Consider the following 26,641-nt stretch of genomic DNA (forward strand, 5'->3'; position numbering starts at 1 on the left):
ATCCAGTTTTTGCCCAAAGTGACTGCATCCAAAACCCAAACTGGCCAAGGCCAATTAACTTTCTAAGACTGAGTGTTTGGCTCTCAGTGGAAAAATGAAATAAGAAATTTTAGAAAACTCTAGAAGAAGCTTCCCGCTACAGAGATAGGGCAGAAGAACTGAAAAAACCCAACAACTCTGCAGACACCTGTCCACCAACAGGATCAAATCAGGTCCCCGGAAGCCTCCCCGCCTCAGGAGGGACTGAGGAATCAGCGTGCCCTGTTGGGAAGTGCTCTCCAGGAACAGTTTCACAGCGCATGCGCTGCCAGCATCAAAAAGGAACAAAAAGGAACCACAGAGGGGCAAAGGGAAACTGCACACAAATGTCTAACCACACGCATGGGAGGAACAGTGGGCAGGGGAGGGGTCTCTCAATGTATCTGAACTTCGAGTTTTTACTGTGGAACTGAACCATACAATTGTTTTATGTGCCTAAAAAGAAAAATTAAATTAAAAACAGTGATACGTAAAAGATCAAAAGTAAAACGAAATAAATCTGTTACCAGCATGACCACAGAGAGAATAATTATTCCAAGCGATGAGAAAACGTCTATTTGACCGTATGTCTGGTAGGATATAATGCAAGGACAAAAATAACCACAAAGCCATCTCTACATTCAGCAAACTTGTCGTTGAAAATAATATTGGCAATGTTATTTTGAGCCTACTATATATAGAAGGATGAAACAAATAATATTACTGTCATTAGAATTTTCAGCATCACAGAAAAGATACCAATATAAAAATCAAAGGAGTTAAGTTAAGTGAGTTGGAAATATCAATATAAACTCATAATTTATTTTTATTTTTTTTAAAAAAAATCCTCTCTCAGTGCCCTAAAAAGCCTTGGACCAATGACAACCCAGATTATGGGGTTGAAAACTATTTCCCGCTGAAAGAAACCAGGCCTTCTTGAAAAATGCTTCGTCTAAAGATGCTGCTCAGGGGTGACTGGCCAAAAAAAACCAGAAAGCAGAAGGTAACCTGAACGGGCTCCCACTTTACAAAACAGGAAATTTGAGCATCAAAAATAAAAAAGACGGCAATTGATCAAAACACATCAAATTTTTTAAAATCCATGACTTCATAACAGGGTGCTGATTATTATTTTGAAAACTGATAGGTAAAAAGAATCGAACATTTACTATTTTTTAGAATAAACAAATAAGTAAGTATTCTTTTTTAGAAAAAATCATGAGCTAATAATGCTAAAGAAACTATGGAATTAAAAACCTCCATCTTGCAAACTCAAATGCAGCACAAAATGTCAGCCATGCTTGCAAGGCAGCTGCTATAAAACCACTGGCTGCAATGTGGATGGGAGACCAGTGACAGACGGGTCACACTGATAATCACTCCGCCATCAACCTCAACCTGGCAAGAAGAAAAGCAGCCAGCACCTGCCTGCTAGACAGAAGCAATAAGAAGTGCACAGCCACCCAGGGAAGGGTTACTAAAACAACAAAAACAAAAGCAGATCCAAGAACCTACGAAGTCTCCTGAAGATCTACCAGTTCATAGGAGCGAGCGGCTGAGAGGGCAGGAAGAACACATAAACAATATCACAGAGGATGGGGGGCCAACAAGGGAGGGGCACTGTTAACGATTAAAAGGAAATCTCCAGACTAGCTAATTCCTAGAAACAGTAAATACTTCACATGCAAACCACCCCATCCCCAGTCCATGCCCTGACCACCCTTTGTCTAATTTAATTCTCACCTACCTGCCCTAAATCAACCCCTGGCCAGGTACCAACCAGGGCCTACTCCTATAGCCCAGAGCCCATGCACATTATTCAAACTATCTGATCCTAAGCCTGATAAGCTGCTTAACCTGCCCCACCCCTTCCTTCCCCAGAAACCACAATGAAGGCTCAAGGCCACACTGTCCCCTTCCTCCTTCTGTGTGGCCCTGTTTAGCATGGCGTGCATTCCCTCTGGCCTATAGGCTGTGAGTAATAAACTTCCTTCAAGGCACGGGCCTCTCTGTGTCATTGTTTAGTCACCTCCAAATATTAAAATCCCACAGGACAATCAAAACATATGTCCATCTCATTTGTATCCTGATTGGAACAAATCAGCCAGGATGAAAAGACACTTTTGAGAAACAAGGGTAAACCAAGCCCAGACTGGGTTTGTAACTTTCATCAGTTTGGTTGGATATAACAGTATCACGGTGGCGCCAGGTGAAACGTTCTCAGATGATAGAGTTAAAGGGTTTATGGAGGAAGTGAGATGATGCCTAGGATTTGAGGGAAGGCAGAGGGTACAGACCAAACAAGACTAACCAGACATTAACAATTGTTGGAGCTACATTACGGGTGCAAATTCACTTTAGGCCTCCAATGTGGCCAGTTTTTAGCAGCTCACAGAACTGGGGTGTGGGAGCAGCAAAGGACGTACAGACTCTCCGGTGTGCTTTTCACATTTTATAATCACAGAAACCAAGGCCTGAGAAGTAAGGATGACGTGGGTACAGTCCTTGCAGTTGCCTGGTGATTCCTGGCCCCTGAATCAAGTTCATTGAAAGGATCCACAAGGAGAGCAAAGGTTGGGAGGGGCTCAGGAAAGATGGAAGTGAATATACAGCTCCATGAGCCTGAGACTTGACAGGGACAGCTCTGTCTCCTGGGCCGGCTTCCATGAGTCCCTTTTGGAAATATCCATAGTAAACACAAAATAAATGAAAATTAGTGACCTCACTAACACAAGCCATAATAATGTCATCTTTTGGCAATTAAAGTTTGAACGAAATGGTCAGATTGTGAGACGGAAGAGGGACCCCTCTTAAGGGTCTGCAGGCCCTTAATAAGCATGGAAATAAAGGAAAATCCTGAGTTCCTTCAAGAGAAATTCCAGGCTGTCAGCTAGCCCTGAGAGGTAAATGAACAACTTGATAAGCAAGAAGGTAACAGTAGCTCAAAACAATAGCCAAGGAAGTTAAAGTCACAGGATGTTTGGTTCCCTATAGAAATAAAGATAACATCTTAACATATGTCCCTGAGTTGTTTTTTAGAAACTCAGACCCCAAATGGATACTCTGGCATGTAGAACTCAAATAACAGAGAACTGAGGACTGAACTCTGACTGCTAATCTTTGTCCTAAATTTCTTTCTTAAGGGCCTGGAGGAAGTCACGCCCACAAACCTGAGCAGACATTCTTTTCTGTCGATCCCAAAATTTTAAACAAAGCTTCTCTTCTTTAACCAATTAAAAATCAGAAAATCTTTGACTCTACCTATGACCTGGAAACCCCTATTCAAGATATCCCATCTTTTTAGGCCAAACCATTGTATAACTGCCATGTATTGATTTATGATTTTGTCTGTAACTTCCGCTTTCCTGAAGTTTACCCCTCCCTTTAAAAACCTTGCTTGCAAGCCATTGGAGAGGTTCTGTCTTAAGCGGAAGTTGCTCAATCCTCCCTGCTTGGCACCCTGCAAATGAGGGCCCTTCTTTCTCCCGCTACAGATATTTCTCCCTCCATGTAGATATTTTGGCTTTACTGTGCTGGGCAAGCAAACCTAGGCTCAGCTGAGTAACAACTGCACCATAAAGCCATGTATGTTGTCATCTGTGCACAGGAGGCCCAGTGCCATGTCAGCCTGTAGGAGGATTTTTAAACCCAGCACCACATTTGTCTTATATTCCCTTAAAGCAAATTATATGAATGCAAGTGATCCTAACTTGAACACTCATTAAATCATTGCTCAAATACTCCTCTGTGTTGGGTCCCAGGGATCAGAATGTCTACTGATGTGTCCATGTTTGGGGACAAAACAGACTTTAAGAGGCCATTAGCTAGCTCAGCATATCCTACAGGTCCAGGGAATGGGAACGTCTCACGGGGTTGTCTAACTTCACCATACTGACCAGTCTATACTTGCACTCACCTCCGTCAGGGACCCACTTGCACCATCTGAAATCTGAATGCTTCTCTGGCATGCGCCAGGAAACACTCAATGTGGGGCTGAGAACTTACAAAAATGTGAGATGCTCTCATTGGGAAAAAATGATCCCTAGAAGGGTTCTTGGAGTTATGACCTTCCAGAACTAAGGGGCTGTGTTCCCATCCACCTGAGGAATGGGATCAGGATGAGCCACAGGCAGCCCAGCTGATAAGCGGCCAAGCTGGGATTGTTTTATCTCCATAGATGGCACACAGTGAACACCCAATGCTGCCCCACGGTCTTCTGGAACTGGATAAAGGAACTGTGTGCTTAGTTCAACCAGTTCATGTTCCCATTAAGAAAACTGACATCCAGAGAAGGGGCCTTGTCCCTCCACAGGTGAAGGTAGAGTGAGATGAGCCACAGCAGGTGTTTCTCATCAATTCAAAGGAGTGTGGCCAGTCTCCCAACTATAGATGGGTATTAAAGCAAATGTAAATCTAAGAAGCATCCAATAAACGGGAAAAAGGTCACAAATATTGTTCACATCTGTGACTATCAGCCATGGCTAAGGAGGTAAAAAAGCCATCAGCTACTATCAAGACTAAAGCAAACATGTTCTGTGTTTGTTTAACTTCCCACAGAGACCTTCATAGAGAAAGATATGTTTGGACCACAGCTGTGTGTAATTTTCCAAGCCTGCACTTCATAGGGGCCACTTGCATCACCACAAGGGCCTCAGACATATGACAAGTTTATCTGTGAAACACACATCCCATGTGGTCCGACTTCATGGGGGCCACCTGCATCTCCAACACCAGAGACTCAGAAACAGGCCCTTGTAGCTGTCAATTATACAACCTGGAGCCTATAAACTAAATGTGACCCATCCTGGCTACCAGTGGGCTTCAGTATGCATGGACACCTGGCAGCCATGACTTGCTATAAACCATTAGAAAGAAAGGCCGCTCTTTCCTGCATATAATGCCCCTATGGAGACCATGGCATTTAAAAGACATGCTCCATTGCTGCTGTACACCCAGACACAACAGCAGCATATCTGAGGGAGACGCATCTCACGTGCTCCTTCTTCACAGGGGCCACCTGCATGTCTAACACCAGGGACTCACACACAAGACCAGCACATAAGAGGCACACACATACTCTACATGCTCCCCAAAAATCAACTCACGCAGATTAGAGTAAATCATACACTCGAAAAATACGTAACACCATCAACGCACAAAGAATACAAAAAAAAAAGTAATAAAAATAAAGGAGGACTGAACTGGGTCATTCCAATTTTGAACTTACAAGCAGTACCTCAACAAAGGGAAAAAAGATTCAAACTGAACTTCTGAAGATGAAAACTAGAGTGTCTGAGATGGAAACCATACTGAGTAGGATTAATGACGGGACATATACTGCAGAAGGAAATAGCTACTATCCGAAGGAAGTAGAAAGGAAAAGAAGCCAAAAAAAAATTTGTTTAATCCCCAATGGCTGCAGGCTCCCTCAAGAGTGGAACTCCCTAATACATGTGGAACTGATGATCTGGAAGGAAGAAGGGGAGGGGTCATAAAAAGCATATGAGAAAGGATCACCCAGGTGTTTTTTTGTTTTTTTTTTTTTTTGCAAATTTGATTTAACTGTAAAACGACAGATGCAAGAAGCTCAGTGTACTGCAGGCACAGGAAACATGAAGAAAACTCAAATTCACATCAAAATCAAATTTCTTAAAACCAATGATGAAAAGAAAAAAAGTAGAGAAGACCTATTTCAAACAAAGGAACAGAGTTGATGGCAGACTTCTTATTGGAGACAACATGAGAGAAGACCACAGAACAATATCTTCAAAGTTCTGAAGAAAGCAAAGCAAAACTGTCAACCTAGAATTCTCTACGTGGTGAAAGTACATTTTTAAAAATTAAGGCAAAATAAAGAGTCTTTCAGAAGTACAAAAACTAAAAGAATTCATCACCAGAATACCAGCACTACAAGAAATGTTTTTTAAAGTATTTTTTTGTTTTTTCACAGATAAGGTCTCACTCTGTCACCTAGGATGGAGTGCAGTGATGTGATCATATTTCACTGCAGTCTCAAACTCACTGGGCTCAAGTGATCCTCCCACCTCAGCCTCCCAAGTAGGTAGGACTACAGGTATGTGCCACTACACCCAGTTAATTTTTTTTTCTTTTTTTAAGTAGAGATGGGGTCTCATTATGTTGTCCAGTCTGGTCTCAAACTCCTGGCCTCAAGTGATCGTCCCACCTCAGTTTCCAAAGTGCTGGGATTACAGGTATGAGCCACCACTACCAGCCAAAAGAAATTATTTAGGCAGAAAAATAAAACACAAAGAAATATTTACTGCATAAATGAATGAAAAGCAAAGGAAATGGTTACTATGTGAAAAAACAGATCAGATATTTTTACTGTTTAAATTGCTTTAAAAGAGAATTGAGTATAAATAAAATGTAAAATGGAGTTTATAACACAAGAAAATGTAAAATGTATGGCAACAACTTCATAAAAGCCAAGAAGGAAGAAACAGATGTATGCAATTATAAGTTTCTTATGCTGTAATTAATAAATCATGTGATGGTAGACTGCTAAAAGTTAAAATATCTATTATAAACTTAAAAGCAACCACAAAAATAACAAAACAAAGAGTTATACTAACAAACCAATAAATGCAGTAAGATGGAATCATAAAACATAATAAATTGGCAAAATGGCCAAAAAAAAAACAAAAAAGGGAACAAAGAACAAATGAGACAAACCAAAAGCAAATGGTAAGGTAACAGGCTAAACCCAACCACATCACTGATGCAAACAGTGCAGACACCTCAACTGAAAGCAGAGATTCTCATTTTAGGTCAAAAAAAATAAAATAAAAGCAAAACTAATTAGGAAAAAACTGTAAATAAGACACAAATAGGCTGGGCATGGTGGCTCACACCTCTAATCCTAGCACTTTGGGATGCCAAAGCAGGAGGATCACCTGAGGTCAGGAGTTCAAGACCAGCCTGGCCACAACATGGTGAAACCCCTTCTCTACAAAAAAAACACAAAAATGTGCTGGGCATGGTGGCAGGTGCCTGTAATCTCACTTGAGAGGTTGAGGCAGGAGAATCGCTTGAACTTGGGAGGTGGAGATTGTGGTGAGCCAAGGTCGCTCCACTGAAATCCAGCCTGAGCGAGGCCAGGTCTTAAAAAAAAAAAAAAAAAAAAGACACAGACTAAAAACAAAAGGATGGAAAAAGACACAGGCCCTCCATATCCATGGGTTCTGCATTTATGGATCCAAACAACTGCAGATGACAGAATGTAGTTAGGCCCATCAAGGTTGCATCTATACTGAACATGAACAGCATTTTTTTTCTTGTCATTATTCCCCAAGCAATACAGCATGACAACTGTTTACATAGCATATACACTGTATTAGGTATTATAAGCAATCCAGAGAAGATTTAAAGTATCCAGGAGGATGTATATAAAAGTTATATGCAAATACTATGCCATTTTTTTTATAAGAGCCTTGAGCATCCAGATTTTGGTATCCACGGGTGGTCCTAGAACCAATGTCCTGTGGGTAATGAGCAACAACTATTCTTTCTGACAATAGTCAAAGGAAAGTTGAATGGCTCTATTAATATCAGCAAATGGGATTACAAAGCAAAGAATATTACCAGAATAAAGAGGCTCATTTCTTACCAATAAAATAGTCAATTCATCAAGAAGACATAACCATTATAAATATTTAAAAATTAAATAACAGAGTTTAAAAATACTTGAGGTAAAAATAGATAGAATCGAAAGAAAAAATATATGATTATGTTGGAGATTTTAATGTCCCTCTCTCAATAATTGAGAGAACAAGTAGCCAGGAAATCAATAAAGATGTAGAAGACATGAACAATTCTACCAACCAATTGACCTAATTGGTACTTACTGAACACGCTATTAACAATAGAATCTACAAAATCAAAGTACTAAACCACCAAAGTAAGCCATATTCTGGGCCACAAATTTAAGTGGATTCAAATCATAAAAAGCATATTCTCTGACCAAAAAAGAACTAAATTGGAAGTAAAAAACAAGATCTTTGAAATATCCCTGAACCACATCTCTAAATAACTCATGGGACTTAAAAAAAAATCAAGAGAAATTAGAAAGTATTTTGAACAGAATCAGAAAAACACACAACATACCAGAAATTGTGGGATACTGCTAAAGAAATACTTTCAGGTAAGTTTACAACACTAAATTCTTATATTAAAAGACAAAAAATGTTTAGTTAATGGCTTTGGCAGACACCTTAAGAAACTACAAAAAAGAGCAAATTAAACCCAAAATACCCAGAAGCAACACAATAATATAGATATGAAAAGAAATAATTAAATAGAAAATTAGAGAAATCAATTAAATGAAAAGGAATGATTTAAGAAAAATCAATAAAATTGATAAATCTCTAGCCAAAAGGATCAGAAAAAAGAGAAGACAAAATTTACCAAAACTATGGATAAGAGAAGTGACATCACTATAGATTCTACAGCTATTAGAAGGAAAGCAAAGACTATGAAGAACTACTACCAAGCTTATTTAAGAAAGAAAGAAAAAAAAAAGTCTGACTAACTCTATTTAAAGAAATTAAATTTGTAGTTAAAAATCTTTCCACAAAGAAAATGCCAGGTCCAGATGGATTCGCTGGTTCACTGGTAAATTCTACCACACATTTAAGAAAGAGGGAATACCATTTCTACAAAAACTCTTCCAAAATTCAACAAAAGGAAATATTCCCAAACTCATCTATGAGTTAAGCATTATCTTGACACCATGTACAGAATAAGAAAAGCCACAGACTAATATCTTTAAATTTTCTAAACAAAATTTTAGAAAAGCAAAGCCAACAATAAATAAGGGTAATACAACGCAGATCCTTCTCAACTTATGATGGGTTTGCAACCCAGTAAATGTGTGATAAGTTGGAAATATGGAAGGTCAAAACTGCATGTCTGACCGGGAGCTGTGGCTTGCTGCCACCTCCCAACATCACAAGAGGAAGACAGTTTGTACAGAATGTGCATCATTTTCCCATCGTCTTAAAGTCAAACAGCATACGTAAGTCAGGGACCACCTTTATGTCCAAGTAGGGTTTGTCCAAGGAACAAAAGGATGTTTAGATATCCTACCACCAATCAGTGTAATTCATTATATGAGCAGACTAAAAAGAAAAGCCATATGATGCCTTCAATAGGTGCAAAAGGACTACAGAAAATTCAACATCCACTTCTGATTCAAAAAAAAAAAATTCTGCAAACTAGAAATAAAAGGAAACTTGCTCAACTTGATAAAAAGTATCCACACAAAAAAACAACTGGTAATATCATATTTAATGCTGAAAGACAGAATGCCTTCCCCTAATATTGGGAACAAGACAAGAATCCTGCTCTTAACGCTTCTGTTCAACATTGTACTGGTGGTTTTAGTCAGTAAACAACATAATGATTTATGTAGAAAATGTACGTATATAGAAACCTACTAGAAATAAGTGAGTTTAGCAGAGTTTCAGAACAGTTTATCAATACAAAAACTCCATTGTACAGTTGACCCTTGAACAAAGCACAGGTTATGAGTCTCAACCCCCACACAGTTAAAAATCCATGTATAACTTTTGACTACCCCAAAAAACATAACTACCAACAGCCTACCATTGACTCACACTTGTAATACCAGCACTTTGGAAGGCCAAGCGGGGTGGATCACTTGAGGCCAGGAGTTCAAGACCAGCCTGGCCAATATAGTGAAACCTTGTCTCTACCAAAAATACAAAAATTAGCCAGGCAGGGTGGTGCGTGCCTGTAATTCCAGCTACTCGGGAGGCTGAGATAGGATAATCACTTGAACCTGGGAGGTAGAGATTGTAGTGAGCCAAGATTGCACCATTCCACTCCAGCCTGGGCAACAGAGCAAGACTCTGCCAAAAAAAAAAAAGAAAAAAAAACCTAGGAGCTACTTAGGAATAAATCTGATGAAATATATAAAATATATATACATTGGCCAAGCATGATGGTTCATGCCTGTAATCCCTGCAACTGTGGAAGGCCAAGGCGGGAGTATCACTTAAGCTCAGGAGTTCGAGACCAGTCTGGGCAACATGGTAAGATTCCATCTCTAAAAAAAAAAAAAAAAAATGTAATTAGTTGGGCATGGTGGCACGTGCCTGTGGTCCCAGCTACTCAGGAGGCTGAAGCAGGAGGGCTGCTTGAGCCCCAGAGCTGGAGGCTGCAGTGACCTGTGATGGCCCCACTACAGTCCAGCCTGGATAACAGAAAGAGGCCTTGTCTCAAAAAAAAAAAAAAAAGAAAGAAAGAAAAAGAAAAAGAAAAAACAAATGCATATACACTGAAAACTATACACTTCTGAGAAAAAAAAATAAAGAAAATCTAAATAAATCTAAATAAACATACTGTTTTAATGGATCAGAAGACTATTTTTTAAATGTTAATCCTCCCAAGATTGATAACATAGACTCAACACAAATCTCAAACAAACTTTCAGCAGCCTTTGTTACAGACACTGAAGAGCTAATTCTAAAATTCACATGGAAAAGCAAAGCACCTAGAATAGCCAAAATCACTCTGAAAAAGAACAAAGCGAATAAAACACAGAACCTGATTCCAGACTATACGTTATAAAACTACAGGGCCAGGGTGTGTGGTTCTTAATGTCAAGATAAACACATAGGTTAATGGAACAGAATTTTTAAAATCCAGAAATAGATTCACCTACATATGGACAAGTGATTTTTCTAAAATTTTGGAAAGGGAATTCAGTGGAGAAATGAAAGTCTTCAGTAAATGATTCTGGGACAATTAGATATTAAGACGAAGAAAAAATCCAACTTTGACCCATACCTTGAAATATATATTAACTCCAAGTGTATTATAAACTTAAACGTAAAACCTCAAGCTATAAAACTTCCAGAAGAAAACATAGGGGAAAATCTATGACTTTGGTTATGCACAGATTTTTACTTTATTTTACTTAGGTATATATTTATCTACTTTGCAACATTACTCTGAGATGCAGACATACGCAGCCTTGGCTTAGACAGCCAGCAAATGAAACAAATGATTGTGATTATTTGTTTATCTTTCTTATGTGAATTTCCTTAGGACAATGTGAATTTGTAAAGCTATGGAAATTCACATGTGCACAAAAATTATGAATACACTATGTTGTGTTTTCACTTTATTAAACATTAATCTGATAATTGCATCCAGTGCTTTGACTTTTTGTGGATGATGTTTGTTTTCAAGTTTGGATGCAGAACTCATAAAATGAAGAATAATTTAAATAGTATTCAATTTTTTTGTGATACAGTATGTGCTCTATAAAACAAGTATTTAAGGAAAACTTTTGTTCCCTGCTGGATTGTGAGGCAGACTAAGTCACAGATTGTTCCTCCTTACATATGCACTATCCCAGCGATTAGCAGTTTTCTGCACATAGCAGAATGAGCAGACATTTGCAGAGTTAAAATGGAATCCAATTGCATTATAATGGTAATAAGATAAGCGTTATTTGACACTTCTCTAAAACAGACAAAGCTGATAAATGGACAGTTTCTAGCATCAAATGTTTTCTGGTTATATAATTAAGAACTTGATGGGATTTCTAAAATGAGTTTATCATATCTTTATGTTAGAGGATCCCAATGGTTGTCAAGTTGGATTTTCAAATACCTGTGTAGTTTTAACAACACTGACCCCACTGATCACAGCTTTCCTGGTAACAATGATAATTATTATACATTGAGTGTAAACCCTGTCCTACGCACTGTGCTAGATGCTTTAGGCTTTTTGTTACTTTACTTCTCATTAACCAACCGAAATAGTCACATTTAGTCTTATTTTTAAATAAGGAGGTTGAAATCCAGAGAACTGTTGGATGACCGCCTGCAAGGTGTGGTAGGCTGAAATTCCGTGCTTCCCTAGTCCCCCAAAGACACTCATGGTCAAATTTCTGGAATCTGTAAATGCAAACTTACACGGAAAAACACCAAACCAACAAAATAAAAACAAAGGTCACTGTAATGTAATAAATTAAGGATCTCAAAATGGGGAAACCGTCTTAGTTATCCAGATTAGCCCTAAATACAATGACATGTATCCTTCTAAAAATGAGACAGGAGGAAATTTTACACACATACAGAGAAAGGGAAAGAGAGACAGAGAAGGAGGAGGAAAAGGCAGAGAGAGGAAGAAAACAGAAGGATGAAGAGGAGCAGGTAGCAATATGAAGGCAGAGGGAGACTCGAGTGATATGCCCACAAGCCAAGGAATTCCAACAGCCAGCAGAAGATGTTAAGAGGGAAGGGACAAATTCTTGGAACCTCTGGATGGAGTATGGTCCTGCAAACATCTGGATTTTGGCCTAGCAATAATGATTTCTATATTTGGGCCTCCAAAACTGTGAGAAAAGAAGTTTCTGTTGTTTCAAGCTACCAAGTTTGTGGTAATTCACCACAGTAGCCTTGGGAAAACAACAGACAGTTATAGCACTTTGGGCAAATATTTTTCAAATACAACACAAAAATTATAATGCATTAAAAAACTGTTAAGTCGGACTTCATAAACAGTGTTAAGAGAATAAACAATGTCTGGGAGATCATATATCTGATGGAGGACTTGTATGTAGAACATATAGAGAATCCTCAAAACTCCACAAAAAGAAAAAAATCAACCCAAATAAAAAGAAGGGATCAAAAGGTTTGAAATGATGCCCAATCACATCAGTTATTTAAAAATAGGAAATTAAAACCACAAGAAAATAGCACCACATGCCTGCTAGAAAAAAACTAAAATTAAAAAGACTGACCATTTCAAGTGCTGATGAGGATACAGAGCAACTGTAGCTCATACACTGCTGATGGGAATGTGAAATGCTACAATAACTCTGAAAACATTGTGTCTGTTTTATAAAAAGTTAGGCATACATCGCCCACGTTTTTCAGCCATTCTACTCCTAGGTATTTACCTAAGAGAACTGAATACCCATATATAGACTTGTACGTGAATGTTCACAGCAGCTTTATTTGTTAACAACCAAAACCTAGAAATAACCCAAATGTCCATTGAAAGGTGAATGGAGAGACAACCTTCAGTACAGCTACAAAATGGGGTACTTCTAAGCAATGAAAAGGAATGAAGTACTGACACATGCAACATGTTGGATGAATCTCAAAACAATTATGCTCAGTGAAGAAAAGCCAGACAATGTAGAGTACATATTGCCTTGTTCCATATCTATAAGATTCTAGAAAATTCAAACTTCTATGTAGTGATAGAAAGCAGATTAGTAGTTGCCTGGACACAGGGAGAGAGAAAAATGGGAAGTAGGAGGAGAGAGGGATTGCAAAGGGTCTGGGAAACACTGAAGGATATGCTCAGCGTTTGACTGTGGTGGTGGCTTCACACATGTGTACATATGCCCAAATGAACAGAACCGTACACATGCGCAGCTCAATATCAGTCAACCACAATTCCAAAGTAAGGAGCCCTCTGTGCCACCTAGGACAGTGGGAAGCTGAGGAAAGGTGTGAAACAAGAAGCAGAGCTCCTCATGCTCACCCCATGAGAAGCTGCTGCAGAAATCCTGGTGAGGTATAACGTATCCCAGAGGTAACGAACCACAGAACTCACATGCATTCGTGGAAGGCGGGCACTAGTTAGGCCACACATGGTGCAGTTTGTTGGAAGAAAGAAGTATGCCAGGTTGCAGAAGGCAGAGTATTATGTAAATGTTTCCTCGGAAAACTGACAGATTCACTTTGTATTCAAAAAGTCTTTCATGCAATACACATATTTGAGAACTGTTCTCAATAAATAATTTTCCTAAAGACAACAAAACATGGTCCATGGGCTGACCTGCCTTGGGGAAGTGCAGGGGTGCCTCCTCATATACTCCCCCTTCCCCCCCACCCCCAGGAAGCACTCACCCTCCACCCTGGTAAGGTCTGGGCAGGTCACTCTGCAAGGATCCCGGGACAGGGAAACACCTTCCCTGCTGTGTGAAGAAAGGTGCATTTCCATTCTGCTCAGTATAAACTGTGCAGGACCCTAGAGGGGCTGTAGCAGGGGCAGGAGCATGGAGGTGGATGGTGGAAACCGAGGACTTCAGGCAGGGAAGCTGAGAGGCTCCTTTGGCTGAAAGGTTGGGGTGTGAGGAAAACCCACGGGGTCAGAGTGGAGGATGCCATGGGACCCACCTCTGAGGCCCAGTGGTTTGTATATGAGCACAAGTTTTAGACAGTGGCTCTCAGCCTCTGGCCTGTAAAATTCCAGGGCAGTTAGCAAAATGCAGATTCCTGGTCCCTAGGACTCTGATGAGTGGTTCTGGATCTCGCCTAAGAATCCACCTTAAGGTGTCCCAGGTGACATGACAATTGCTTCTCAATCATGTGCTGAGAAACAGCAAAGAACCTCCCCACCAGGAACCTGCCAGGGGCAGCCTCATGCTCAGCCAGGGCTGTGCATATGTGAAGTGGGCGCCCAGGGGTCTTGCAGAGCTTGGTCTCCTCCCTCTGGCCCCACAGGATATTCACTACTACCTGGTGACAGCCAGTCAGACTTGTGCTTGCTCTGCAGATGCATCTCCCCACGACCGACTCCCCAGCGTGGATTCTGGAGCCTGTTTACAGCTACAGGGAGGGTAAGGAATGGCCAGTGCTCTTCACAGCCATCATGCACAGGAAATTGAGCCCTAAGGAAACCCAAGGCCAGTTCTCCCAGGTACTGATCCTGTTCCCAGCCCAATTCAGCTTCTCCAAATGAGGCTCCTGCTGGCAAACAAGTGCCCAGTGTAAGCCACCCTGGTGCCTCCTCTGGTCATTCTCTTAGGTGGGCCCCATCAGAGGTCCCCCTGTCTCAGGTAACAGGCTGAGTCTAAAAGCCATCGGAGTGGACACACTGGCATGGCACTGTCCCACTTACACAGGCAGGGATAGCCATTGTGTGCCAGACTCCATGCTCAGCACTGGGACTCAGTGCCAACTCAGACATGTGTATGGGCTGTCCACAGGCCACCCCCTCCCTGGAAAACAGTCACACACACAGTGATGGATGAGTAGCGTTAGCTGGACAGGATGCACCCATTCCACAGAAGGCTGGTGAAAGGTCAGAGGCCCAATGGGAAGAGACCTGGAGAAAAGATGGCCTTGGGGGCTTTTAAGGTTGAATAGGAGTTCTCCTCTTCTAGTGAGACAGGTTTTGGAGTCATAATGACACTGCTTCCAATCCTGGCTGTGGCTCTGGGGATGCTGCTTTACCACATGAGCCTCATTTTGCTCACTCTTAGAATAAAGATGACATCATGTCCTGGCCAGGATGTTAGAAAGACTTCTGTGAGGGCAGCAACTTGGCCTCTGTCTCCTCGTGTTGCACCGTGCAGCCAAACTCAAGACTTTCAACTCAGGCTCCTAAAGTTCTACTCTGATTTTGAGGGCTGGGGTCAAGAGAAGAAACAGGCCCAGCCCGTCTTGCCTGCATCTGCTCACATCGGAGCATCTCCTTCTGGCCCTCTAGTGCTATAAAACAACTTCTGGTCAACATGTGCCCCCACCCACGCACTGCCGAGCCCTCTGCACCCCAAGGCTGTCACTCTGCGGTGGCATTAGTGCCTGGGGCAAGGCCCTCGTCCCCCTTCCTGCCTGGCTAGCAAGATCCCTAATCAAGCTCTCCTCTGCTCCCAGGTGGTTAAGGGCTTCGCGCCCAAATGGATGCCATTTGCAACAATATGTTCCTAGAAACCAGAAAATACTCTCTTCAGCTCAAACTCGTATGTTGCTGGGTACCAAGCAGTCACTTTACAACAGAGCTGTAGTTACTGGAGGTGATGTTATTTATGCTGCAGGGACTGCTGGTCCAGTTCTCTCTGCCATGCTCCTCATGAGCACCTGGAGCTCTCAGCTGGCAGAATTCAAGGGCTGCATGAAGGCACCTTGCAGCTGTAATGATATCCTAACCTATGCCAGCGCTGTCAGGCCTGCTACCCAGACACAGTGTCCCCAAGAACAAAGGTGGCCAGCAGCACAGCCTGGGACTCCATGGGCTGACTCCCAGGACACTCCACCCACCCAGACGCTGACACATCAGCCACTGCCCAGCTGCTGGGCAGGCACATGGCAAAGACAGGGCACATGGATGTCTTTCAGTGTAACACCATTCAGGTGTCATGGCATAGAGAAGGGTCTGGCACGCTGAGGCCACGGATCACTCCTTGTTTTGTAAAGTTCGACTGGGGCCCAGCCACACCCATTTGTTTACATATTTGTGGCTGCTTCCACGCTCCAAGGGCAGAGTTGAGTTGTTGCAAGAGAAACAATATGTAACCCACAGAGCCTGAAATGTTTACAATCTGCCCTTCACAGACCTAGTCAGCTGACCCCAGGCAGAGAGCCTCGCATTATGGTCTGGTAGGTCCAGATCCACCAAGCCTCTAGGAATTAGCTGGTCCTCCTTGACCCTCAGTCTCCTTCTCTTGGAAACGGGATAACACCACAATCCTGCATGGTCACTGGGAAGAGTGGATAGCAGAGTGCAGGGCCTCGTGCTTCAGTAGGTGTCTGCAATGCACACATATGTGCACACACGGGAAGTAAATGAGGACAGACTCCCCTGACACAACATCATGTCAGCTCAGTCCCCATTTCTCATGAGGTGACTGTGCTTTGTGCTGCCAAAGGACTCCAAGAGAATGTCCCCAACCAAAAGTGATGACCCACAGGGGGACACACAGGCATATGCATGCAGAATAGGTGCACACTCACACAGGTACATACTCACACACATACATACATATATACCACATCCATGCTCACCTACACACACGTGTTCATTTAAGCACTCACACATGTAACACACCTACACACACAACACATATGTGCATTTGCAAGCACACAAGCTCACTCATGTACATTTTCACAAATGCACACCCATGTTCACATATTCGTGTGTATACACGTGTGCATACACGCGCACATGTTCATATACATGCTCACACGTGTACACCCACACATGTTATGTACAGGCACACACACCTCTCACTCCACTTGACCCACCAGGCGTCTCCACCATGTACATCACCCACTCTCTGACATGTCTGCACTCTTCTTGACGAAAGTATGTAAGCCAGCATCCCAGGCATGAATCAGTATCCTGGCAAAAGAGTCAAGTAGGTTTCAAGGAGCCACTTGGAATATGGAAACATGAGATGAGAGAGCATGTGATGATGCCTCAAAACAGGCCCAGAGCCCCCGCCCATATACCCTGGACAGTGGCACAGATAGAAAGGAACAGCAGATGCCAAGGCCTGGGAGCAGGCTGACAGCACAGCACCATGAACAGCAGGCAGCTCTCCATGACACCCTCAGCCTCTCCTAGGAGCCAGCACTTCTTTCTTTATCAAAGGAAGAAACTGCAAAGCAACTGGGCTGAAATAAGGTGCCTCATAGGAGAACTAAAGTCTACAGCAGGACTGCAAGGGGCCTGGGCTGACCCAACGTGGGTCCCGTCCCCTCAGGGACAAAGGTGCTGATCTCAGGGCTGCCATGAAGACAGAATCAGATGGTAGGAGTGGAGGGCCCAGCACAGCTCAGAGCACTGTGAGAGAGAAAAGGCCCAGGTGGGCCAAGCGGGAGCCTCCAGAGAAAAGCTCCTGAGATGACCAGCTTCCTGGTAAAGGGGTGGGAAGCAAGGAGCAGGCCTGGGACACAACACTGGCTGTGCAGTCCAGGGGTCAAGCCTAGTGGACGGCCCAGACAAGACTGCAAGGGCGCTGCAGACCAGAAACTCCAGTGCCCAGCAGAAAGATGAAGCGGCCTTTCCCAAACAGGCTGCTGTGGAACACTGGCCCAGGCTATCAACGGATTATCACTGCCTGCAAAGACATAATCACTGTTCACTTTTCTAGTAAACCATGGAAAACAGTGACTTTACAACTTGATCTCAAGACCTTTTCTTCCCCACAGGGATCTTCCAAGGGGAGTAGAGTCCACAATCCCCAGTGTCCACCCTCTTTCCCCTGGCCTTCCTACCTAACCTCTATCACTACCAATGTGTCTACAACAGCCTCCCAAGTTTTCTCCCACCTGCAGTGGGACCCCTAAACTGCTGCCAGGCATGGTGAGCCTTGCCAGCCTCAGCTCGTGTGACTACCACCTGGCTCTGCCCTGCCCAGCCCTACCCTGTGCTCAGAACGCCCCTCAGGACTCTGCACAAGCCAGTCCCCAACCAGGATGCCCTCCTCTCCCCTCCTTCATTGATTGAGCATCCACATTTTTCCCCAAGACTCTTCACTGTCACCTCCTCTAGAAAGGTGCTGCCTTGCTGAACAGAGCTCACTGCCCCTTCCTCTCACACTGACCTCAGTACCCCTCTCTGCCCACCCAGAGTGAGGCTGAACAAGGTGAACTTGAACTTGGCTCCATCTCACTGTGCTTCTCCCACACTCTCAAATGGCAGGGATGCTGGGTGTCTGGGGTCCAAGGACACCCAGGTGGGTCAGTGGCCCTGAAAAGCATCACATCCTGGACTCTCCTGACTCAGAACTCCCTCCTCCCCTTCCTCCTTAGAAAGAGGAGACTTCCTGTGGTCATGGTCAGTCGTCCTGCAGAAGCCAACCCTTCCTGCACAGGCCAGGAGTGAAAATCTCAGGAAGGATGTGCCCGTTGAATGGCGAGGGGAAGTTCCACCATGTGTGAACAGGGCACATTCTAGCTTTCGAGCTGGTGACTGATGAGTAGTACAACTTATCTGTGGGCAGTAGAGGAAAAGGAAGGGGAGGATATAGATGTGCTTTCCCTGGGCCTGCAACATCTGTTGGCTTCTGCAGCTGAGATCCCAGCCCCACATGTCCTGTCTCTAAACACAGCACATTCTGTGGGGAGAAAGGGGGGACCAATGGCAGGCCCGCAGGAGCCTTGTGGCCAACGTGACTAAGTCCCAGGAGGGCAAATCGCTGTGCAAGGAGGTTTGGCTGGCTTGCTCATCTCTGCTTCTGAACATGCATGTTACAAACCAAGGCTGTTGGCGTGGCCTTGGCCCGACCTTCAGCAGAACTTAGCTACCAGATGTGACTGGTCCAAGGAAGGTTTTTCAGAACCCCAGCACACAGTCTGATGAGGGCAAAGGTGGCCACTGCCTGCGCCAGGTATCAGGAGGCCTCAACAACTGGGCCCCCAGCAGACAAGTTTCAATCCCAGGAGAGTGGCAGACCCAAAATCAGGCCTGTTCCAGTAGAGCCCAGAACCAAGGCTGTCGCAGAACGAGGGGTTGCAACCACCAGCTCTGTCTGCAGCGGGACACAATGGCAGCAGGATGGTGCACAGGTGTTCACACTTATGTGTGGCCTGCATGATGAAGCCTTCTGCACGGAAGCCCCAATCGGAAGGCATGCTGGCCATGCTTGTGCAAGCATTTTCTTATCTGGTAAATGCAAGGCTTCAGTCCAAGGAAAGGAATCAATGAACGATGAGGCTAAAAACAACAGGTGATTTATAACCTTGCTGGAAGAAATGCTTAGCAATCAGTTTAGTTCATGGTCCAAATACAGGGAATCCAGCTGGCATATTGTCACTCCAGAAGCAATTCTAATTTAATTCAAACAGAGAAAGACACTGCACTTACCGTGGCTAATTCGTCAAACTTGCCGAAGAGCTCATTGAGGAGTTTCACCAGCTCCTGAGCCGTGCACTGGGATGCCAAGCCCGTGAAACCCACGATGTCAGCAAACAGGATGCTGCAAGAGAAAGGGATGCCAGGCTGCCCTTCTCCCAGCCACTCAGGAAATAACCTCTAGAGATGTACAGACATTTACATCTCCAAATCACTGTAGAATCAGTCACCCCATTTATTCCTCAACGCAGACTAGAAATGAAGGCTTCCTGGTTCCCACCTTACAGGTGAGAAGACTGAGGCTCAGAAAACCCACAGGATGCCAGGCCTTGGCCACTGGGGGAGTCAATGCTGAGGCCATTTAAGGCTTGCCATCCCCCATACTGACCCCTCACACCACATAGGGAGAGCCCATCTGCACTCTGCTAGACCTGCCTCCCCTTTCTGGGGAGGTTACGAGACTGGGATGCGGCCAGCAGCGCCAGGCAGAAGTGATATGCTTTTAAGCATGTGGGTCCCTCCACACCCTATTTTTCCCCTTCTGCCAGCTGAATGCAGGAAAATCCCAGGCCCTGAGTATGGTGTCAGTGTTTCACAACGGAAGGGGAAGGAGTCCCCGAATTCCTGGGCAAAGGGGCCACCCCCTCAGTCTGCAATGAAAGCAGGAAACACACTGTCTTGCATCAAAGACTCCACGTACTGGGCGTCTATTTATTATAGCACTGGGGTCAGCCCTAAACAACACGGTGTCTACCCACAGGGAGGAACTTCCATCTTTTCTGGAGATAATAAGACTTTAAAAAGATGTTTTCTATTGTTTTCTCTTCTTGTAATATTAAAACATGCTCTTTGAAAAATATTAGAAAAAAATTAATCACCTATTTTTGTTTGTAAAAATGTTGTAGATTTAAGATACCTCTGCACAGGGCCCCAATCATTTATTCACATTTGTTCAAAGGGTTCTCAGTTTTTCTCTAACTTTGAGGCTTCCAGAACCCAGACCATCCCCAGCAACGCTATAGGAAATAAATGCAAAGTAAAGGAAAATGACCTGCTTTGTTCACAACACAGGGTATCACCAAAGATGGGCCAGCCTGGAGAGGCATGAGGGGAGCGGGGTTCAGAGCTCAGACTCCAAGGGGCCTATCCAGCTCTACCATTGACAGCAACTTATCCAACCATTCCGCATGTCCACCATGTAAAATAAGAATAAGACTAGAGTCTAAGTCATACCTTGCCTCTAGTAAGAGCTCAGTGATTGCTTACAATCATGTATAATAATTTTTAAGTATTCTAATTCATTTATCCACTTGTTTATTAAACAATTACTTATTGAGGGCTATATGTGCTAGCATTGTTCTGGGTGCTTGGGATTTAGCAGTGAATAAAAGATTCATGGCAGGGCACAGTGGCTCATGGGATTACGGAATCCCAGCACTTTAGGAGGCTAAGGCAGGTGAATCACTTGAGTCCAGGAGTCTGAGACCAGCCTGGGCCACATGGCAAAACCCCATCTCTACAAAAACTACAAAAATTAGCCGGATGTGCTGGCATGCGCCTGTAGTCCCAGCAACTCAGGGGGCTGAGTTGGGAGGATCACTTGAGCCTGGGAGGTGGAGGCTGCAGAGAGCTGAAGCATGCCTCTGCACTCTAGCCTGAGAGACAGAGTGCAGCCCCATCTCAAAAAAAAAAAAAAAGGATTCAAACAAACCTCACTGCCCTCAGAGAGACGCCATTCTATTCACGGAAGGGGCAGACATGCAGAGAACGTCAAAGGTGACACATGTAAAACTGTGGAAAAGCAGAGAAGTCAGATGTGGAGCTGTGGGTACTGTCAAGTAGGATTGGTCAGGGGTGTCCTGAAGGAAGGGCGAGGAAGAAAGGGGCACACAGACATCGGGGGAAGAGGATTCCGCAGCAAGTGCTGCTCTTGTGATTTCTGCTGGATACAGAATTCTCTCATTTCAATCTTTGAACATGCCGTTCCATTGCCTTCTGGCCTCCCTGGTTTCTGATGAAAAATCAGCTGATAATTTTGTTGAAGATCCCATGTAGATGATAAATCGTTTTTCTTTTGCTGTTTTCAAAACTGTCCTCATGTCTTTAGTTTTTGATAGTTTGATAATGACATGTCTCAATGTGGGTCTTTTTGAGTCTACCCACCTTGGAGTGCCCTAAGCTTCTTGGATGTGTAAGTTAATGTTTTCCAAGATCTTTGGGACATTTATGGCCATTAATTTCTTCAGAGATCTTTCTGCCCCTTTCTCTTTCTCCTCTTCTTGGGACTCTCAATATGTGTGTACTGATATACTAGATGGTGTCCCATAGATCCCTGACACTCTTCATTTTCTTCATTCTTTTTTTCATTCTGTTCTTCAGACTGGATAATCTCAACTGACCTACAAGTTCCCTAATTCTTTTTAAAGTGTACTATACATTATTGTTGACTACAAGTAATATATTGTACAGCAGATATCTATAGCTTATTCACCTTGTTTGAATAAAGTTGTACGGTCATTGACTAGTAAATCCCTATTTCTTCCTCCCCCAAGGCCCTATAACCACAATGATACTCTTCAATTCTATGAATTTGACTATTTTGAATACCTCATATAAGTAGAATATTGCAATATTTGTCTGTATGTAACTGGCTTATTTCATCTGTATAATGTCCTCAAGTTTCATCTATTTTGTCATATATTGAAGAATTTCCTTCTTTTTTAAGGCTTAACAGCATTTCATTTTATGTACGTAACACATTTTCTTTTAACAACTTTATTGAGATATCAATGACATAAAAATGACATAAAAACTCATGTGTATGTGTGTATATATGGTATACAATTTGATGTTCTGATGAACCTACATAGGTTGAAATAATTGACACAATTAAGGTAATTGAAATAGCCATTACCTCTGCATAGCTACGCGTGTGTGAGCAAATTTCAAGTGTATGATACAGCATTGTTAAATATCGTGACCATGCTGTATGTTAGAGCTCCAGAACTTATTCATGCTGCCTAGCTAAAATTTTGTATTTTTTTTTTTTTTTTTTTTTTGAGATGGAGTCTCACTCTGTCACCAGTCTGGAGTGAAGTAGTGCGATCTCGGCTCACTGCAACCTCTGCCTCTCGGGTTCAAGTGATTCTCCTGCCTCAGCCTCCTGAATAGCTGGGACTACAGGCATGCACCATGCACAGCTAATGTTTGTATTTTTTAGTAGAGACGGGGTTTCACCATGTTGGCCAGGATGTTCTCCATCTCTTGACCTTGTGATCCGTCCACCTTGGCCTCCCCAAGTGCTGGGATTACAGGCAGGAGTCACCGCACCTGGCCAAATTTTGTATTCTTTTACCAACATCACCCCATTTTCCTCTGCCTCCATTCCCTAGCAACCACCATTCTACTTTGCTCCTATGAATTTGACTATTTTAGTTCCACATACAAATGAGATCATGCAGATATTTCTGTCTTACTCACTTAGGTTACAGTAATGTCCTCCAGCTCCATACATATTGTTGAAAATGGCAAGATTTCCTTCTTTTATGTTACTTATGTGTGTGTGTACATGTGTGTGTGTGTGTTGTATAAATATATGTATATATGCATGTATATATTAACTGACATATAATTGTACATACTTATGGGTTATGGTGTGATAATTCAATATATGTATACAACAAGCTGTTATCAAATCAGGGCAATCAGGACATTCAACACCTCCAATTTTTATTATTTCTTTGTGTTGGTAACATTCAAATACCCTCTCTCTTAGGTACTTAAAAGATGCAATAAATTATTGAATTATCCTACATGCTATAGAACAATAGAACTTATTTCTCCTATCTACCTGTAATTTTGTCCTCATTAACCAATCTCTCCCTGTGCCTCCCTACCTCTCACTCTTCCCAGCCTCTAGTAACCACTATTCCACTGCCTACATCTAAGAGATTAACTATTTTAGCTTCCATATAAAAGTGAGACTATCAGTATTTATCTTTCTATGCCTGGCTTATTTCACTTAATATAATGTCCCCTGGGAACACCCATGTTGACACAAATGACAGAATTTCATTTTTTATGATGAATAGTATTTCATTATGTAAATATACCACATTCTCTCTATCCATTCATCTGCTGTTGGACACTTAGGTTGAGTCCACATCTAGGTTATTGTGAATGGTGCTGCAATAAACAGGGAGAACAGATATCTCTTTGACATGCTGATTTCTTTTCCTTTGGATATATAAACAGTACTGGGATTGCTGGATCATATGATAGTTCTATTTTTAGCTTTTTGAGAAACTTCCACTCTAGTTTCCCTAATGGCTGTACTAATTTACATTCCCATCAATAGATATGAGGTCCCTTTTTCTGCATCCTCACCAGCATGTGTTTTTTGTCTTTTTGATAATAGCCAATCTAACTGGGGTGAGATGATTCTCATTGTGGTTTGGATTTGCATTTCCATAATGATTAGTGATGCTGACCATTTTATCATTTACTTTTTGGCCATTTGGATGTCTTGTTTTGAGAAATGCCTATTCAGATGCTTTGCCCATTTTAAAATCAGATTATTTGTTTCTTGCTATTGAGTTGTTTGGGTTCCTTGTATATTCTGGATATTAATCCCTATCAAATGAATAGCTTACCAATGTTTCGTCCCATTCTTTTGTTGTCTATTCGTGCTGTTGTTGATTTTGTTGTGCAGAAACTTTTCAGTTTGATATAATTCCATTTCTTTAGTTTTTATCTTATTGCCTATGCTTTTGAAGTCTTAACCATAAAACATCTGTTCAGACCAATATCCTGAAGTATTTCCACTATGTTTCCTTCTAGAAATTTCAGAGTCTGGGTCTTACATTTATGACCAATCCATTTTGAGTTTATTTTTGTGTATGGTAAGAGATAGGGGTCTAGTTTCATTTTCTGCATATGCATAATGTTTTCCCAGCACATTTTATTGAAGACATTCTGTTTTCCCCAATGTATGTTCTTGGCACCTTTGTCAAAAATCAGTTGGCTGATATTACATGGATTTATTTCTGGGTTCTCTATTCTGTTCTATTGGTCTATGCATCTGTTTTTATGCCAGTACCATGCTGTTTTAGTTAATATAGCTTTGTAGTATATTTTGAAGTCAGGTAACATAATACTTCCAGCTTTCTTCTTTTTTGCTTAAGACTGCTTTGGCTATTCAGTCGTTTGGAGTACCATATGAACTTTGGGATTTCTTTTTTTCTATTTTTGTGAAGAACATCATTTATATTTTGATAGACACTGCATTGAATCTGTAGATCACTTTTGGTATTATGGTCATTTTAACAATATTCTTCCAATCCATGGATGTGAAATGTCTTTCCATTTTTATGTGTCCGCTTCAATATCTTTCATCATTGTTTTATAGTTTTTATTGTAGAAATCTTTTACATCTTGGTTAAATTTACTTTAAAGTATTTTATTTTTGTAGCTATTGTAATTGGGATTGCTTTCTAGACTTCTTTTTCAGCTAGTACATTCCTGATGTATGGAAATGCTACTGGTTTTTGTACATTGATTTTCTATTCTCCAACTTGATTGAATTCATTTATCAAATTGTAAGAGTTTGATCCTGCCTTGGGGAAAGCGGGGCCAACCCCAGCAGCCACAGCCTTGGCCAGCAGATGGGGTAAACACATCCTTCTCACATCCCAGTCCCACTGTCACAACTGACCTGACTAATCCTTCAGACCCAGGCAGTTCATGCCTAGCCTACAACTCAGCACCAGGCCATACAAGCCCCCACCCAACTCAAGACGAAGACTCCATGGCAATTCACATCCTGCTTAAGTCCCAGGAGTGGTGCCTGTTTCCCAGTGCCAGTGGCTGCAGGCCACATCATGATTGCTTCTCAGTTCCAGCTGGAGGACCCCACCTCTGCTTTGTTCTAGTTCCACAAGCAAATAGCCCAAGTTTCCTGAATGGCTAGGATTGGCACTGATGGATCCCAAAACAACGCACACTCTGCTAAAAGCTAGGATTTTAAAAATGGCATCTTGCTGTAGCCACTTAGGTTGCAGAATGGGTGTGGGACCAGGGAAAATTCCCTCCCTGGAGCAGTTTCTGCTCACAGCCTCCCAACTGCTTCCTAAGATGGATTCAAAACTTGGGAGGGTCAAGATGCCCTCCCATCACCTGGATCTCCAGTGAGAAAGTGGGCCACAGAAAGACTCTCATTCATCCCTTCTCATATTGAGGAGTCATTCCTCGTTCTTAGCCAGTCTCAGCCAAGTAGGCTGCCTGTTTTCCTGCTGCTTCCTAGTCTTTCCCTTTCCATTTAGGATGCCTTTTTTTGTTGCTGTTCTTTCTTCTCTTATTGCTCTGGGTAGGACTTCCAGTATTATGTTGACTAGATAGAAGTGGTGAGGGTGGATATCATCTTCTTCCTGATTTTAGAGGGAAAGCTTTCTGTTTTTCATCACTGAGTATGTCATAGCTGTGGGCTTGTCATATATAGCCTTTATTTTGTTGAGGTTTTTTTTAATCCAAATTTGTCAATAATTTTTATCATGAAAGGGTGCTGAATTTTTTCAAATATTTTTCTGCATCTATTGAGATGATCACATGATTTGTATTCCCTATTCCCTTATCATGTTGTTATCACAGTAACTGATTTTTGCATGTTGAACTATCTTTGCATTCCAGGGATAAATCTCAATTGATCATGGTGTATATGCATTTAATATGATCCTGGATGCATTTGCTAGTATCTCGCTGAGGATATTTGAATTTATATTTATCAGGGATATTTGCCTATAATTTTTTTTGTAGTGTTCTTGTCTGACTTTGATATCAGGACAATGTTTCACTTCATAGTTTGAAAGTGTTCCCTCCTCTTCAATTTTTTAGAAGACTTTGAGAAGGACTGCCATTAATTCTTTAAATTTTGGTGGAATTTACCAGTGAAACTATCTGGGCTTGGACTTTTCTTTGTTGGGTTTTGATAACTGATTCAATCTCTATACTATGTTTTCTCCTTTCCATTTAGGATGCC

The 26,641-nt window shown here is 42.2% G+C and overlaps 1 protein-coding gene across 1 annotated transcript in view; it reads right to left on the minus strand.

Moving 5' to 3' along the window:
• The window catches only part of ADCY1 (adenylate cyclase 1), a 126,529-nt gene that overhangs the window by 62,400 nt on the left and 37,488 nt on the right, over positions 1–26,641 (minus strand). Inside the window, exon 4 of the mRNA XM_012458522.3 lies at positions 19,621–19,732. Coding sequence (XP_012313945.3) covers positions 19,621–19,732 — 112 coding nt within the window. The remainder of the gene's footprint in view (positions 1–19,620; positions 19,733–26,641) is intronic.

The sequence above is a fragment of the Aotus nancymaae genome, unplaced genomic scaffold (assembly GCF_030222135.1).
Source record: "Aotus nancymaae isolate 86718 unplaced genomic scaffold, 86718_ANA_hifiasm-v0.15.2.pri h1tg000065l, whole genome shotgun sequence".
Taxonomy (NCBI): Eukaryota; Metazoa; Chordata; class Mammalia; order Primates; family Aotidae; genus Aotus; species Aotus nancymaae.